This window comes from Pseudorasbora parva, chromosome 2, assembly GCF_024679245.1.
Source record: "Pseudorasbora parva isolate DD20220531a chromosome 2, ASM2467924v1, whole genome shotgun sequence".
Classification (NCBI taxonomy): Eukaryota; Metazoa; Chordata; class Actinopteri; order Cypriniformes; family Gobionidae; genus Pseudorasbora; species Pseudorasbora parva.
Genome location: NC_090173.1, coordinates 22,327,114 through 22,343,654, shown reverse-complemented (window position 1 = coordinate 22,343,654; position 16,541 = coordinate 22,327,114). Strand labels below are relative to the sequence as shown.

General features: G+C 38.7%; 1 protein-coding gene across 1 annotated transcript in view; it reads right to left on the bottom strand.

The window, feature by feature from the left end:
* rapgefl1 (Rap guanine nucleotide exchange factor (GEF)-like 1) overlaps positions 1 to 15,242 on the bottom strand; it is a 49,955-nt gene extending 34,713 nt beyond the window's left edge. Inside the window, exon 1 of the mRNA XM_067412467.1 lies at positions 14,168 to 15,242. Within this exon, the coding sequence (XP_067268568.1) occupies positions 14,168 to 14,549 (382 nt within the window). The 5' untranslated portion in view covers positions 14,550 to 15,242. The remainder of the gene's footprint in view (positions 1 to 14,167) is intronic.
* Between the last annotated feature and the right edge of the window lie 1,299 nt (positions 15,243 to 16,541).

The following is a 16,541-nucleotide window of genomic DNA, read 5'->3' as shown; positions in this document are numbered from 1 at the left end:
TCAAAAGACGATCTTGCACGGAGTGAGTTACGTGCCTGCGCTGCTTGAGGAGCAGCATGTCTCAGATCTCATCTGGTTCACCCAGACATCGATGAAAAACTGAATATAGAGGTTGTCATTTAACTCTGTCCTCATTCTTTTGTATGTTCATCTGTAAGTGCTGTATGGGCAGCTTAAGTTTAGGATTTTTGCTGTATTCCCACCATGTTATAATTACTTTAAATAAGACTCTGAATGCTTTCAAATATTTCTCTCTGTACTTGTCATGATGATGTCGGACTGGACAGCACACACCTTAAAGGGGGGGTGAAACACTCAGTTTCAGTCAGTGTCATGTCAATCTTGAGTACCTATAGAGTAGCATTGCATCCTGCATATCTCCGAAAAGTCTTTATTTTTTTAATAATTATATAAGAAAGATGCGCTGTTCCGAGTCTTTCCGAAAAAAGCCGAGCGGGTGGGGGCGTGTCGTGTGAGCGGAGCTAAATAATGACGTGTGCACGCCGCTGCTATTGTGTTGAGTCGAGTGTGTCGTAAAGCTGTGTCATCCCTAACAGCGGGAAAAAAACTTTATTCAAAATAAAAATATGGCTTTTAATCAGATACAGCCATACATCTATGATCCGGAATCAGACCCAGAGGCTGAAGTTGAACAGGAGCAGCAGCAAAAACGACTAGAGCAGGACGTCTCTATGTGGTACAAGTTATACACTAACTATATAATATGCTTAGCGACTTGTGTTATTTACATATTTATACTTGAATTATATCGTCGTATTTTTGTCTTTGAAGGTGTACATGTGAGAAGTGCAGTTGTGCACGTGTGTGTGTGTGTTTACGCGTGGTTTTTGTAGACAATTGTAACGTTATTAAGCGGACTGGTTTTGCACGGCAGGCTAAGTTAGTGTTTACATAGAAAGACACGGAATAGTAGCGCATTTGAATGAAGAAGCGCGCTTATTTAGTTCAACATATTTCCCCACTCTTTGTGTATTGTTGTTTGGAGTGCTTTTACAATACACAAACATAAAGTTACACATTTAGTGGCCAGCTAAACAAATGTACACGCACTACACATCGCATGCTCCATTGATCAATTAACTATACGTGATCATGTTTGGGCTACTTGATGAGCATAGGCAAAAACACAGACATTTGAAGCAGTCTCACTCACCGCCCGCGGTTCTAACGTTGGGACCTTTATCGTTGGGACTGCTCCATCCTTCAGCATTAGGCGATTGGGAAAATCCGGCGTCAAGCTGGGCCTTGTTTATGAAACAGTCGGCACCGAAATGCAGCGAACAGATATAAACATTCGCGCAACTCAGTTGCTGATCCGGAAAAGCAAATTCCATCCACTGTTGCCTTAACGCGGGGTTTTGGGGGAATCTGTGCAGGACTGTCTTGGTCTGGCAACCAAAAACGCACTTTTTTGATGTCATTGTAATTGTGCACATCACCTGTCCAGCAGCCTACAAGCCAGCGCTTTGATGGGCGTAGCCTGTTGCTTTCGCTCTCTCCCTCTCTCTCTCTCTCTCTCTCACGCTCTTCCGGTAGAATTGTCCGTAAGGCCCATACAAGGAAATTCCGCCCCCATTAACGTCAAAGGGGACGCATGATCGCAAAAAACTTGCCGAAACTTATGACTAACCGGAAGTAGTATTTTTGACAAAGAAATACTCCCATCAAACGTCCACCTTAACTTTTGAAACTTTGTCTATGTTTAGTATGGGATTACATGTCTTTAACAGTGTAAAAAGATCAGTATGCATGAAACAGCATTTCACCCCCCCTTTAAATCTGCAGTGGTCAGGTGGTACAGTGGCAAATGCCGGCCCACTTCAAGCAGTGCTCTCGACTGAATAACTTTTTTTTTATTTAACTCTTTCCCCACCAGCAGTTTAAAAAACAAGTTGGCTGTTCCCTGTTCCCTTTTTTTTTGTCATTTTCACAAAAATGTCATGGCCCCCAAAATATTTTGTTGCATGAATATCTGAACATGCAATATATTAAAACTAAAAGAGCCTCTTCTTTTAAACAACAACAAAAAAGAAAAAGAAAACATTTTATTCTGGCTTCAAGCATTCTTTTTTATCCACACTTGAATGTGGTAAAGTTTAATAAAAAAAATAAAATGAATATTTTAAGCAAAAGGCTGAGAAAAACACATTTTTTTTAAAGACTCCATCTGGATCAGATTCAGAACGATGATCCAAACATGCAGTTGATCGAGTCCATCAACACCTCCTGGGTCAACAGGTGTTGATTTATATGCTGTTTGATGTTGGTGAATGCGTTATTTCGCATATGCATATGATTACGCATGTTAATTGTTTCTGCATCTTCTTGTCCTGTGTTTTAAACAGTAGATTCAGTACTCTTTCAGGAAATGTGTAAAGCCATAAAAACTCCCCTTTGGCAGGAAAGTGCTTTCGAGATAATTCGTCACTGGCAGGGAAAGAGTTTGTTTATTCAGTGAAGATTATATGCAGTGTCATTTTATTTGATTGAAATTCTGTACCTGAAAACTACTATTAGATCAACCTGAAAAACCTATAAATCTTTATTTTATTTGTCTCTTTATTCTGTTGTATTTATTTGTGCTATTGCTTGTAGTTTAATTATTATTTGTTCTTTTTTTTTTTTTTGATAGTAGTCTTTTTTCTTTACTGAACATAGCACATAACGAAACTTACCAACCGAGATACAAACTGAACCTTGAGTCATTTAAACCCTTGGACATATATTCCAACTCTAATATGTGTATATATAATATATACACAGCCATTCAAAAGTTTGGGGTCAGTAAGATTTTTTTCAGTAAGAGAGAGAGATTTATACTTTTCTTCAGCAAGGATGCATTGAATATATAAAAAGGGATAAAATGCACCACGGTTTCCGCAAAAACATTAAACAGCACAAATATGTATTAAGCTCCAACTCGTCATATTAGAATGATTTCTGAAGGATCATGTAACACTGATGATGCTGAAAATTCAGCTTAAATAAAAAACATATTTCATAATGTGATGAATAATAAAACAATTTACTAAGAAAGTAAATGGGGTCAAATGTCTTTACCTGTTGCTTTTAAAAGGTTATCACATCTATATACATAATCGATATCCTCAAACCAGCTTGTGTTTGCAAAATACTGCATAAGCTTAAACTTTGGTGTGAAAATGTGTCGCTTTCCACCTCCCATCGCTCTGTTTCCCGCAGGCAAAGAGAGATGAACACACTCAGCCCATCTCCACAGCGAGAATGGCCCCGATACTTCAAAATAACATCTAACACATGTTTGATTAGGATGATAAGAAGATCATCAAAGCTAAAAGCTCCTTTATGGCTCCATTTCTAAACGATTCTGTATGTAATCATCACCCTCCTCCACTAGAGTGAAAGAACTAAAAGAATTTGCTTCGTCGCCACTACAGTACGCAGTGATTAATATCACACACTGCTACGTTTATCACTCTCTGCATTATCGTTTACGCCAGTGGTCTTAAAGCATGGAAAGCTGTTTGAAGCTTCTGTATCTTTGGTAAGCTGTTTCGGAAGGAGGCTTTCCATGTGCGACTGCTTCTTGGTGGGAGTGATCACTGTGTGCTAATCACATCCTTCTCTCTAGCAAGCAGGAGGCTGTTTTCAGGCTGTTATTAGGGCTGTCGGTCAAGCCACTGATCTGGGAGCTCGAGGCCATCTGTGTGTGTGTGTGTGTGTGTGTGTGCACGTGTGTGTCTGAGTGTGCAAACTGCGTGGTGAAAAAGAGCAACCTCTGCTGTCACTTCAAAGGGGCGTCACGTGGCGCATTTGCTATGGTTTGATTCAGTCACTGACTCGCAGTGACTGCAATGCTGTTTTTGTAATGCAGAATAAAAAGACCAGAGAGAGAGAGAGAGCTTCAGAAGTCCGTCTTATAATCGCTTTCAAAAATTGTGTCTACATCGCCTGAGTGTGATTTTCTAACACCGAGGCATGAATAACATAGGGAGTTTGCAAAAGGAATATGATGCAAAATAAGACATGAACCCCTGCAAAGGAAGTAATTTTAAATACAAATATGTGTGTGTGTTTTAACTAGGTTTTCAAACAACGATTTGTCGATAATGCCACTAAATATTTATATTACAAATAAATGCTGTTCTTTTGAACTTTCTATTCATCAAAGAATCATGTGACACTGAATACTGGAGTAATGATGCTGAGCATTCAGCTTTACCACCACAGGAATAAATACAAATTTAAAATATATAAAATTTGCATTATAAAATATAAAATTTGTTTTTTAAATTGCACATATTTACTGTTTTTACAGTATTTTGAACCAATCAATGCAGCCTTGGTGACCACAAGATTTTTTTTATCTGCCGATCTACACTATACAGACACATATACACCACAATATATAACAAAAACTTCCTTCCACTTATCCCACTGTTCCCGCCGCCTTCCATTTACCTCATCTTCTTCACCTCCACCTCATCTGAAAGTGGCAGTTGCCATGTGAACAGGTGCGGAGTCTAAGAGAGGCTCCTTCACACAGGAGCTTTTGTGTTAAGAGGAGCCAAAATGCTCACACAAATATCCATATCAGAACATTGAGGAGAATAGCATCAAAAAATGTCTATTTACAACTAAAAAAACATGATATGCCCAATTCTAAGGCAGCACTACTTGTATCCTTTGCAGGCAATCCCAGAATGTACTGCCGAGTAAAGCAAAAATAAAATAATCTAAGATGGTAGATTCTAAATATATGCATTCAAACAACGAGAAGCATTGATACAAAAGGGTTTCGCATTTTTTTAAAGAGGATGAATAATGCTATTTCATGCATTCTGACTTATTTACACTGTTAAAGGACAACTCCAGTGAGAAATGACCCTAGGAGTAGTTAACAGATGGTTACAGAGTAGATTGTTCTCTGGGATGCGTTTTCATGGAAATCGAATTTAAAGAGTTTTATCTTTAAAAACAGATTAGCTTATAACACTAGTCTATGGGGCACAGAGTAGTGAAATTAAATCTCTAGTTAATACCATTAACAAGGCTCAAAATAGCCTCACACTAACACGGTAGCATAATGAGGGGTCCCTACATGCAAACCGAAGCACTGAGAACTTTGTAAGTGTACAAACAGTTTAATAAGAAGATACTTTATAAACATAGTGCCTTACGCGTTCACGGACAGGCACCATCTTGGAAAACAGTCTCGACTCATCGAGTCACGAACGCTGTGCTAAGTGATGAACTGTGACTTGGAATCTCATATGGTCCGTTGTTTCCGGAAGAAAGCACTGAACGCAACAGAGAAAGTAAATAAATAAAAATAAAAATGTCCATGTTATTACATTTCACAAACTTAATTCCTATCGACCAGCTCACTTAGAACAGCGCTCGTGGATCGATTCGTCGAGACTGTTTTCCAAGATGGTGTCTGTCCGTGAACGCGTAATGCACGTGTTTATAAAGTGTCTTCTTATTAAACTGTTTGTACACTTACAAAGTTCTCAATGCTTCGGTTTGCATGTAGGGACCCTCATTATGCTACCGTGTTAGTGTGAGGCTATTTTGAGCCTTATTAGTGGTATTAACTAGCAATTTAATTTTACCACCCTGTGTCTACCCTGTGCCCCATAGACTAGCGTTATAAGCTAATCTGTTTTTAAAGATAAAACTCTTTACATTCGATTTTCATGAAAACGCATCCCAGAGAACGATCTACTCGGTAAGCATCTGTTAACTACTCCTAGGTTCATTTCTCACCGGAGTTGTCCTTTAAAGAGTTGGATTCTCATGCTAAACAAGTTGGATGTATAATGGAGTATTTCTGCCAAAACTCCTTCAAAGGATTTGAGTTTCTGAACAAGTTTCTGAGTATGGCCCTAAACTACGTCCTGAAAGGCAGAAATCCTTCTATAGGCACTTCTCCCGGATGAGCACGTGTGCACAGAAAACAGAGCGAGAGCAAGAGCATCAACAACGAGCTTCATTCAGGTTACGGGAGCCGTCGGTAGTGCTGTCATTTTGTTTTTAGACCATGAAAAAAATAAGGAAACTAAGGAAGTGTGTTTTTGGTTATGAGGGAAAGATCACCTTTTTATGCTTTCCAAATTACCCAGCGTTAAGGAAACAGTGGATGCAGTTTGTTTTTCTGGCACAGCAACAGAGTTCTGCGAGTGTGTTTGTTTGTTCCCGGTCATGAGTCGAAATCGCAGGCTGTGAGTGAAACTGCATCCAATGTCCGTGTTCTGTTGCCAATCGGTGCATAAGTGCATATAATATCAACAACACAAACGTATAAGTGAATGGAAAGTTATCCTGGGATAATGCCATGATGTATTAGGTGTGCGTGCATGTCATACTTCTTAGCTCCGCCTACTGCACGCCTTCACAAGTTCGGCTGTATTCGTGAAGAATCTGTACAGCATATCTGTCTTTTACAAATAGGATAAAACTAAAGACTCAACAGAGATATGAAGGATGCAATGCTGCTCTATATGTACTCAAGATTAACAGAAACTGTGTGCGTTATATAGCCTTTAAATTGACTATTTTTAGAGTAATAGAACTAGCCTGGATGCCAGCAGAACTCAGCCCCGCCGACCAACATTTGAGCTCGGGCAGTTTGGTCTGGACTTAATCCATAGAGGAGTGATTATGCCCAAACAGAAACTGTATTCACGTTAGCAGGGGGGGTAAAATATGTGTTATTTTGGCAAGGTTGCCTGTTAAAATTTGCATTCCTAGGTCTATATATCACATAATTGAGGTTGCTTTACTTCAAGCACGGACATGGAAAACAACCCGTGGGAAAACCGCAGACTTGGCAACACAGTGCAGTTGAGTTCTGTTGACATTTGACAATTAATGTTATGCGTCGCTTTGTTGCTCTGATTGGTTGTAGGTCTATCTACTTGAGGTCTTTCCTGGTTCGGTTGAAACACCCCATAATCACAGCCCAATGGACCGGTTTCTCCCAATGGACTCATATTCTGACTAGAATTGAGTATGACGAAGTCAGGCTATATGAGCACTAGCAGTGACAAAGTAATGGGTTTTATGTACTTTTGTATCTGCCAAATGCCAAACAATTTTGTTACGCTATTATAGAATAACATTATAATAGATAATACCAAACTCTACTGGAATCAGCTGTGAGCGCTATTTACATAGTGGGTATGGAGTTGTTGCAAGAGTTTCCTAAGTTGGCTGTATGGAGGAACAGTACAAATGAGTCGCATATCACACAATAACACAAACACTTGAAAATACCCTACTGTATATTAGAACCCACTCCACACACACATTTATCAGCAGAAACATACATCAAAAGGTATATTCACAAAGTCGAGATGGACACCGTAGCTGCTTTCAGCGGGGCTGCCCAGGTGCGTGGATAAGCACATGAGTGGGCATGACCATTAAGGTTCAAGAAGAAGGGGGGCGAGAGGGTGACAGACACAGAACGAGAGAGATATCTCGCTTTTCCTCACGATGTTATGTAAAGCCCTGCAATGGGAGGCCAGTGAGTGGGCAGTCATTCCACTCTAATCCCTCACTCTTTTCAAAAGAAAAAAATGCCAGCATTCCACCTACACAAACACACTCTCTCCAATTGCACTTCTCTCTCTCCCTCCTTGCATTTATTTCTTTCTCCTCACTTGCTGAAGATTCTTTAAAACACCCTCAGGATAGTTTCGGCCCACAGGAAAGCAGCACATGCAGAGTGGGGTGGGCCTTATACAACAAGGTCTCAGTCTACAGAGACTATTTAAACCTCTATTTTACTATCTTCATTAACTTCTGATGATTATACCTGGAGAAATGACGACAGAAGTTCTTGAGAAAATGATCTGAGGTGTAAATAAATGCCATCACTCTGTAACCACGGGACATTTACATCATTACAAATGCTGACTGGCACCATAAGAAACTTTTCCCAGTCCCAAACCTTTACTACAGCAAAAGTCTTGACATGTGATGTTAAAGACAGCAGACAGGAATACTCCTTTAGGAATATGGCTGGGAACCATGAGCGAGTTTTAATTCATTATTTTAAAAAACACTACCTAGTGAAAAATAAATATACCACAATGTAATTGAAATACATTTATTTTATGCTAAGTATACTACAAATACATTTACATATTTATGTACTTAACATAAATAACCTACAATTGTACTTTTGGTATACTAAATTGGTACATACAATGTTACTAATTTTGTACTTAATGCACTTTAGTTATCCAGAAATAATGCAAACGGTGCAGTCCGATTGCTGAAGGAATAACTGTTAGTGTTAGCGAAACATATGAAAATCATACAGCTTACAATTAACTGGGCAACTTAAATCAGTGAACTCAATAACTGGATGATACAACATTGTTCAAGATAAACTTTATCAGTATTTTATTTTTAAAAAATAATAATAATTAAGGACATTTTAGATTATATATGTTAAGCGTAATTACTAAACTGCATTTGTCACTTCTAAAAAGCCTATTAAAATAAATTAAAATTTGTTTTAAAATGTATTACTTTATTAGTATATTATTCCTATTCAAAAATAGTATATATGGGAGGAAAAAAATGACTCAAATATCAAACAAAAAGTATTTTTGTTAACTCATACAAAATAAATTTTCTCAAAAACATAAATTGATGTGTAGTATATGCAGTGGCGTAACTTTTATAAAAGTGGGTGGAACATAAATTGTGTATCATATCATATGCACGCAAAAAAACTGCGTACTATATGCACGCCAAAGCTCATTTTGACGTGTGAGGGGCGCTCATACATCAAAATACAACATACAACAACTCACGTGCATATGATATGCACTATATGGCGTATTAATGGGGTAGCATTGCTGATGCAATGTTATATCAGATGTAAAATATGTACAATAACAATTGCAGAAAAATTAGTTTTAAGATGTCTGGAAATCAATTAAATATGCCTAGTTCATTTATTGATATAGATCTCGTTTAACTATCTAAACACAATATAGTGTTGTGCCAAGAATTTTCACGTGAATAAAGGCATATAGATTTGCACACTTTGCTTATAATCCCTGGTCTAGTCTGTTAAACTTGTCAAGAGTTCTCGTTTCTCTCGTAATCTGCCCTCGTAGCCTATTTTTTCTCTCATCAAAACCGAATACCATCAGTGGTTGTACATCAAGAGCAGGGACAGTTTTTGTGCATTTTGTTTCGTGATCTGACCGGAACAAACAGAAAGTCTCTGCAACGGCGTTAAGTGTTAGATTAAAGCGCTGGTCTGTGTGGAGACTGCACGAGCAGCGAGAGAAATCTGCACCACTGATAACAGCGGCAACGAGCGCCAGATCGCCTCTTATTTAACAAACGAATGAAATGATGCTCTTCTACTTAACCAGAGATGTTTTGTTTGTATTAGTTAGGTTCATCCGTGAAGCAAGATGTTTTAAAAAAAAGTGGTGGGGACATGTCCCACCCGTCCCACCCGTAAACTACGCCTATGAGTATATGCAGTAAATGGTTCAGTCCAGGTCACCCCATACAGTTTGTGTAGTTGGTATGAACCGCGAGTGTACGGCGCATGTGATAACCATAGAACAGGTGAACATGCGTGAGTAAAGAGAAGTTCAACACATCTAACTTTGTGTACGTGCCTTTATGGGAGTTAATCGTTCAACAAAGCATACAACAGATGTATGTATAAGAACTGCCGAAACATTTAAACAAAAACAATTAAGCATGAAGTCCCAAGCCGCTCCCCTCAGCACATACGAGTGGAGGAAAGTTTCCCAAAAGCGGCAACTGCCACAACTATGGAATCATATGGCCGTTACACAGCTCTTACCCTGCCCTCTGGAACTGTGTTCTGACACGCCAACCAACAGAACTACTTTTGCCTAAGGCTCAAAACTGGAAGGGCTACAGGTAAACAAAGTTATGTAATGATCAACTTGCTAATCTCGGTTCGATGAGCCCTTCCAAATCACTCCATTACACACTACCAGTCATTGCACAGACTCATGAGTTGTCCATGCACATTCCAGAGATAAAGCGGTTTCATGGGTGTGTTGTGCTGTCTTGAAACAGAGCTAAAATAAAGGGATTCTCGATTCTAAATAGAAAACCCAAAAGATAAAGGTAATAAAAGTAAGTATTACCAGGTTTTTAATATTTTAAAGTAAATAAATTCATAATGTACTACAATTTTAAGCATCTACAAAGAGCATCTACATTTACTCATTCGGTCAACAGCTGGGCAGTGTGCCTCCTTCACCCTGATGACTGCATGTGCATCAGGACTGATATGTAAGGTTAACTCTTGACCCTGGATCAGTGGACTCCCCTCAATCTATAATCCACAGACACTCTACGGACAACAACACTAGATGAGACAATTTGCAAGCCCATTGTTGGCTAATCCAGGATTAGTGGCACATTTTCAAAATTTCTCTGGCCTCTATAATGACAAATTGTATAGAGAAAATGACAGTTTTATCTAGAGGCAAGGCATTCCCCCGTTACATAAAAGAAGAAGTTACACAGGTTAAGAATGAGGCCAAATGTCTAAAAAACTGAAATCTCTCTGATCTGTTTTAAACATAGAGCAGAGGTTTGAGAAAAAAAAATGCGCAAAAACACATCCAAAGGTGAAAAGGACAACATGAGCTGTCAAGCACATAGAATTAATGAACGTTTAGGTCCTGGCTTCATATTAGAGGTTAGTGAGAGCTAGAACGGGTTTTAAAAAGAAATGAAACATAATGAATGAACTTTGGATTTTGAATCATTAAGGTTATGTTTCAAGCCTCAACTTTTTCAGTCGGTTTAAAGACTTCAAATTCTGCAAGTCCTTCAAACCTCTCTGGCTTTTTTGGCTCTTTTAAAGTGTTAGTTCACCCAACAATGGTCATTAATGACTTACCCTCATGTCATTCCAAACCCGTAACACTTTCGTTCATCTTCGAAACACAAATTAAGATATTTTAATGAAATCTGAGAGCTTTCTGTCCCTCCATTAACAGTCTACACTTTTAGAAGAAAAGTTTACATAGAACCTTAAAAGGTTATTTCGGTGCTACGTATTTGGAACCCCTAAAAGGTTCTATACAGAACCCTTTTTAAGTGCCTAAAGGGTTTTTTCTTGTCATTATAGAAGCTTTTTTTTTAGCATAAAAGGTTCTTTGAAGTTGAGTAAAGAACTAACCTTTTCTTCTGAGTGTACAATGGACACTTTAACGCTTCAAAAATGTGATAAAGCTATCATGAATCCATATGAACCTTATTGGTCCTTTCACGTCAAGTGAACATACTTGAGCTTACGTTTATAATATCTGATGTGCATATTTTATGAAGGCTTCTATGTGAATAAAAGCGTAAATTAAATCTGTTCATTTAACGGGCGGCAGTGGCTCAGTGGTTCATGTAGGTTGTCTACAAACCGAAAGGTTGGTGGTTCAATCCCCGGTTCCACCTGACCAAGTGTCGAGGTGTCCATGAGCAAGACACCCAACCCCAGGCAAAACATCCAGCTCCCGACGAGCTGGATGGCACCTTACATGGCTGACATTGCCGTCGGTGTATGAATGGGTGAATGCGAGGCAAAATGTAAAGCGCTTTGGATGGCCATAGGGTCTGTTAAAAGCGCTATATAAATGCAGTCCATTTACCATTCATCATATTAAGCGAGCATGTCTTTTTAAAAGACATGAGATATAAGGATTCTTTTTTATGTCAAAGTGGTAGTTGCGTAGCTGCAATGGCGGAAATGAAATCGCTCAGATTTCATTAAAAATATTTTCTTTTGTGTTCCAAAGATAAACAAAAATCGTAAATGTTTTGAACAACATGAGGGTGAGTAAACGATGACAGGATGTAATTTTAGCTTGATGCGCTTTTCTATACTATTCACAACAGTCCAATCCACAACAGCCTATCCGTAACCATCATTTACCAAGTCTACAAAAAGGGATGTTTTATTAGTTACCATACATCCTATTAATGCATTGAACCATGGCAAAAAGCCCCTCTGCCCATTGATTTCACATCAAGCATAATTCTCTCTTTATGCACCGGCATACTGTAGAAATCCCTGCAGTTTCCATGGTTACTTCACAAAAACACTCTAATGCACATGTGCAGTGCGGACTGGTGCACTGTGGCTGCAAAGCATCACTGCCAATGAATGTGTGGGAGAGCCATTCTTCATTGCATAAAAGTCCTGTAACTTACAGGAATAGGTGACATGTATGCACTTGTTACAGACAACCCATTCCCATCACAACACAACACCATTTGTAATTTCCCTGAAAAAAGTCCTTTGTCTAAGACTAAAATAGAAATCCCCTCACTGGTGTTCATGGTATTTTCTACATACAGGTGCTCAGTGCTGTATGTGGGTGTCAGGTGTGGGTGTTGGGCGGTAGCTGCTTGTGGGATCATAGCACATCCATAACACCAATTTGAGGAAAAACACACAGGAAAGCACCATGGAAACATTTAACATTTCATCAATTGTCATTAGCTTTCCCATAGCCAAGGAAATACACCAGTCTATTTGAAGATATTTCCCAGCCAGTTCCTCGTTTAGTGATAGGATCTGTTATTGACAAATGTGAAAGCACTTTGTTTAATGGTATCACTCTCTGTGACCTTTCGATGTGACCTTTTAAATGTTGCCAGTGCTCAATATAATCTCAAGGTTTACGACTAGCCTTGCCTGCCTTCCAAGAATACAGTGGTCAACTGTCATGCCACATCTATGTGAAATAAAGTTCATAAGTGTTTAATAATTGCTACTGCACTATACAACCTAACTGACAACTATTTGTCAAGTGTTATTCAGCTGACACAGCACAGGTTTTACCCGAAAATGCAGTTTTGAGGCCAGGAAATTTAAGGGAAGGGAGTCAGTTTAGTTATTGATTCTAACATTAAATTCTGGTTCCCTTCTGGTACAACACACCCACTTCTCATGATTTATTCAATTCAAGTCCTGTCCTAGAACTTTTTTATTTTACTTTACTCAGAAATACATCATATTGTTTCATGTAGATTTTTTCAAGTTGAAATGTTTTTAAATTAATATATTTTCTTTAATAAAAAATCTTGTGGCATGACACAAAAAGACAAACAAATATTTACAAAAAATAGCAAGACGTGACAAAACGCCCAACAATTTAAACATCCTGTTTAAAGGTTACTGAGGAGATCAATAGATGAACTAGCGCATTACGATCAGGAAATTATGACATTTAATTTTCACAAGTAAAAAAAAAAATGATTTGCGCTTTACAATGTAATTGATTATTCCTCTTATTGTGTAAAGATGTGCAGCACACCTTAGGCTATAGGAAGTAGTAGCCTAATTTATTCACAAAGTTTGAATGTTCCTTTAAGTCTTTGAAACAAATGGTGCTGTAATAGGTTAACATTAATAACATTTAAAAGATGTATAATACATTTAGAGATGTTTAAAATAATGCTGTCAAATCGATTAACTGCGATTAATCGCATCCAAAATAAAAGTTTACATAATACATGTGCATGTGTAATACATGTGTATAATTATTAATGATATATTTAAGAAAAAATATTATATTTATTTAAATATATTTATGTTTATTATATATATATATATATATATATATATATATATATATATATATATATATAACATAAATTATACAAATATATAAATACAGTTTATACATGCAAATATTTATCAAATATATAGGCCTATACGTGGTGTGTATTTATATAGCCATGATAATTGTATACAGTAGCTACTACACACACCTATATTATGTAAACAAACTTTTATTTTGGATGTGATTAATCGCAATCAGTTGATTTGACAGCACTAGTTTAAAATATTTCTCACTTTAGTTCAATTTCATTTAAGATTATTATAATACTGATTATTAGCCTACTATTAAGATCGTTTGTGTCTACTCATGCGTGAACTCGTTTGCCATTACGCGAATTTTAAATGAAAGTGGAAGTGCATTTAAAGTGCACAATAATCGCGGTATAAACTTAAGCTAAGTCTTGCGGAGCTGCTATTTAATGTAACGCATTAGGCTCTATAAACCCAAACATCCACCGCCACCAAGAATAGGCTATATCTGTCAGTGGAGCATGAACATGAACACTCGCGTCTCACCTGTGCAGTTGGCGTACCGCTTCCCCGCCACACTATCCAGCAGCGCCAGCGCTAGGTTGTCTGGAGTGTCCGCGGGCATTGGGGTCCAGTTCGTGTCCAGACTCGCCTCTGAGCTTTGCTCATCGCTGGACAGCGACGGGCTCCTGATGTCCGCAGTGGCGGATGGCCAGCACGGTGCTTCTTCGGTCTCCGGGCTGAACACCTCTCTCGCCGGGCCGCTTTCGGGAGACGTCTCCCTGAAGAACGGCACCACACGGGACAGACTGGCCCGCCGCCTGGATGCCCCGGTGCCGGTGGCCTTCTCCCCAAAACCACCCGCCCGAGTGAGTGCATTGGTCTGTTTCTTCAAGAATTTTTCAAGAGGCTTCATTCCAGCCGGCATTTTGATGACAGAAATCACAAGAAGGCCGTGGGTTGATTCTAATACTCAATAATGAACTCTGATGATAACCGTATAGACGTGAGCGTATAGGCTACATCATAGCTGGATAATGCTGAAACCCAACTCGTATTGGAAAATGCCTGAAGAATATACCTTCCTCGCTGCGTTGTTAAGGTGTCAAGAATAAAATACGGCCATTTTCAATGTTCCTTTTACACAAGTGGATGCTGCTCGAGTCCTTAGTACTAGCTACTCTCAGAAGAAGAAAAAAAACCCAAACGTATCCCAGGGAACCCCGTCCTCCACTGCAGTCCTTCAGCTCGAGAAGAAGGCTATATGTGTGCGGTCATTGCCACTGTCAATAAAGCCTTGATCGATGATTCAATTAGACGAATACTCAGACACAAATTATGAAAATAGCAGCAGGTAGCAATAATGCATGTACGTGTATAAATCAGTCTCTGCCAAGATGCTGGACCATTTCAATTAATCGTTTACCGCAGCAGATCTGAAGGAAACGGGCTTCCGTCGCAGACGAGACACGCGACTCAAAACTGATGATTATTCCCTGTCTGTAGATCCCGGACCGGTTCCAGTGGTATCCGTATTTATTTTTCTGTCACGGAGTGTCTCTGCGTCTCAAGTCCGCACAAATACTGCGCTCCGTCGCCCTCGCATACAGTACAGACTCTCTCTCTCTCTCTCTCTCTCTCTCTCTCTCTCTCTCTCTCTCTCTCTCTCTCTCTCTCTCTCTCTCTCTCTCTCTCTCTCTCTCTCTCTCTCTCTCTCTCTCTCTCTCTCTCTCTCTCCACCCGCCTTCTCTGCAGCTGAGTGCGTGTGTTATTGGTGGTGTCAAGAGATATTGCTCAATTGCTTTGAATCGCAGCAATTGCAGTCACACGCTCATATAGGCTAACAACACAGAAAATCCACACGCCAAAGACTGAACATTTCCTGTGATTATTTTTAAATGTGTTTTACCTGTAGGCTAGGCTTAGCCTACTATGAATTTTGCACTTCATTGTGCTGTGCTAGGAAATGTCCGTAAAACTATGCCCTACTTTTTCTGTTATTTTTGTTTTTATATAGGCTAGCCTAGGCTACGAAAAGTGGATCCAAAAAGTGGCACGTAAGAGGTTGTTAAAAAGTAATTCTCACTACAATGGCTCTACAATAATTTTATGAAGCAACGAGAATAGTTTTTTTTTTTTTGTGCAAAAAAAAGAAAAAGAAAAATAAATATAAATAACGACTTTGATGGGCCTAAACAAAGACCTGAACGGTTATGATGAATCAGCGAATGTCACGTGATCGCAGCAGTTTGGTAGTTTGACACGCGCTGAATCATTATTCAAAACTTTGTTTTGAAATCGGTCGTTATTTCGTTATTTATTTATTTTATTTTATTTTATTTATTTTTTGCGAATAATGAATCAATACGTGGATTCATAACCCCATCAATATATAAGTCGTTATTATTATTTTTTGCACACAAAAACTATTCCCGGCGCATCATAAAATTACTAGGCCAGGAAGGAGCCACTGTAGTGAGATGGCCTTTTTAAAACTACACTGTGTAACTTTTTTATTTTATTCTTAGCTAAAAACACTTAGTTCTTTCAAAAATATATGTGCTTATTAATGTATATTTACTTCTTTCACGTAATAAAGAAATAATAATAATAATTCATTACATTTATATAGCGCTTTTCTAGGCACTCAAAGCGTTTTACATAGAAGGGAGAATCTCCTCAACCACCACCACCACCAAAGTATTCTCGTAAGTTTATAATATGCCATTGAAAGTACATACGGGTGAGGGGTTCGAATGCTGGTCGCCATGTTGCCCCTCCATCTTGAAAGTACATTAGCCAAAGAGGGACATACCCATAAATTCAAGCTTCGCATTTCGTGTTTTAACACTTGATGGCACCGTGTCGAATGTGAAGAGGGGGATTGCCATGTTAATCTTGGACTAAATCGGCCACCGTA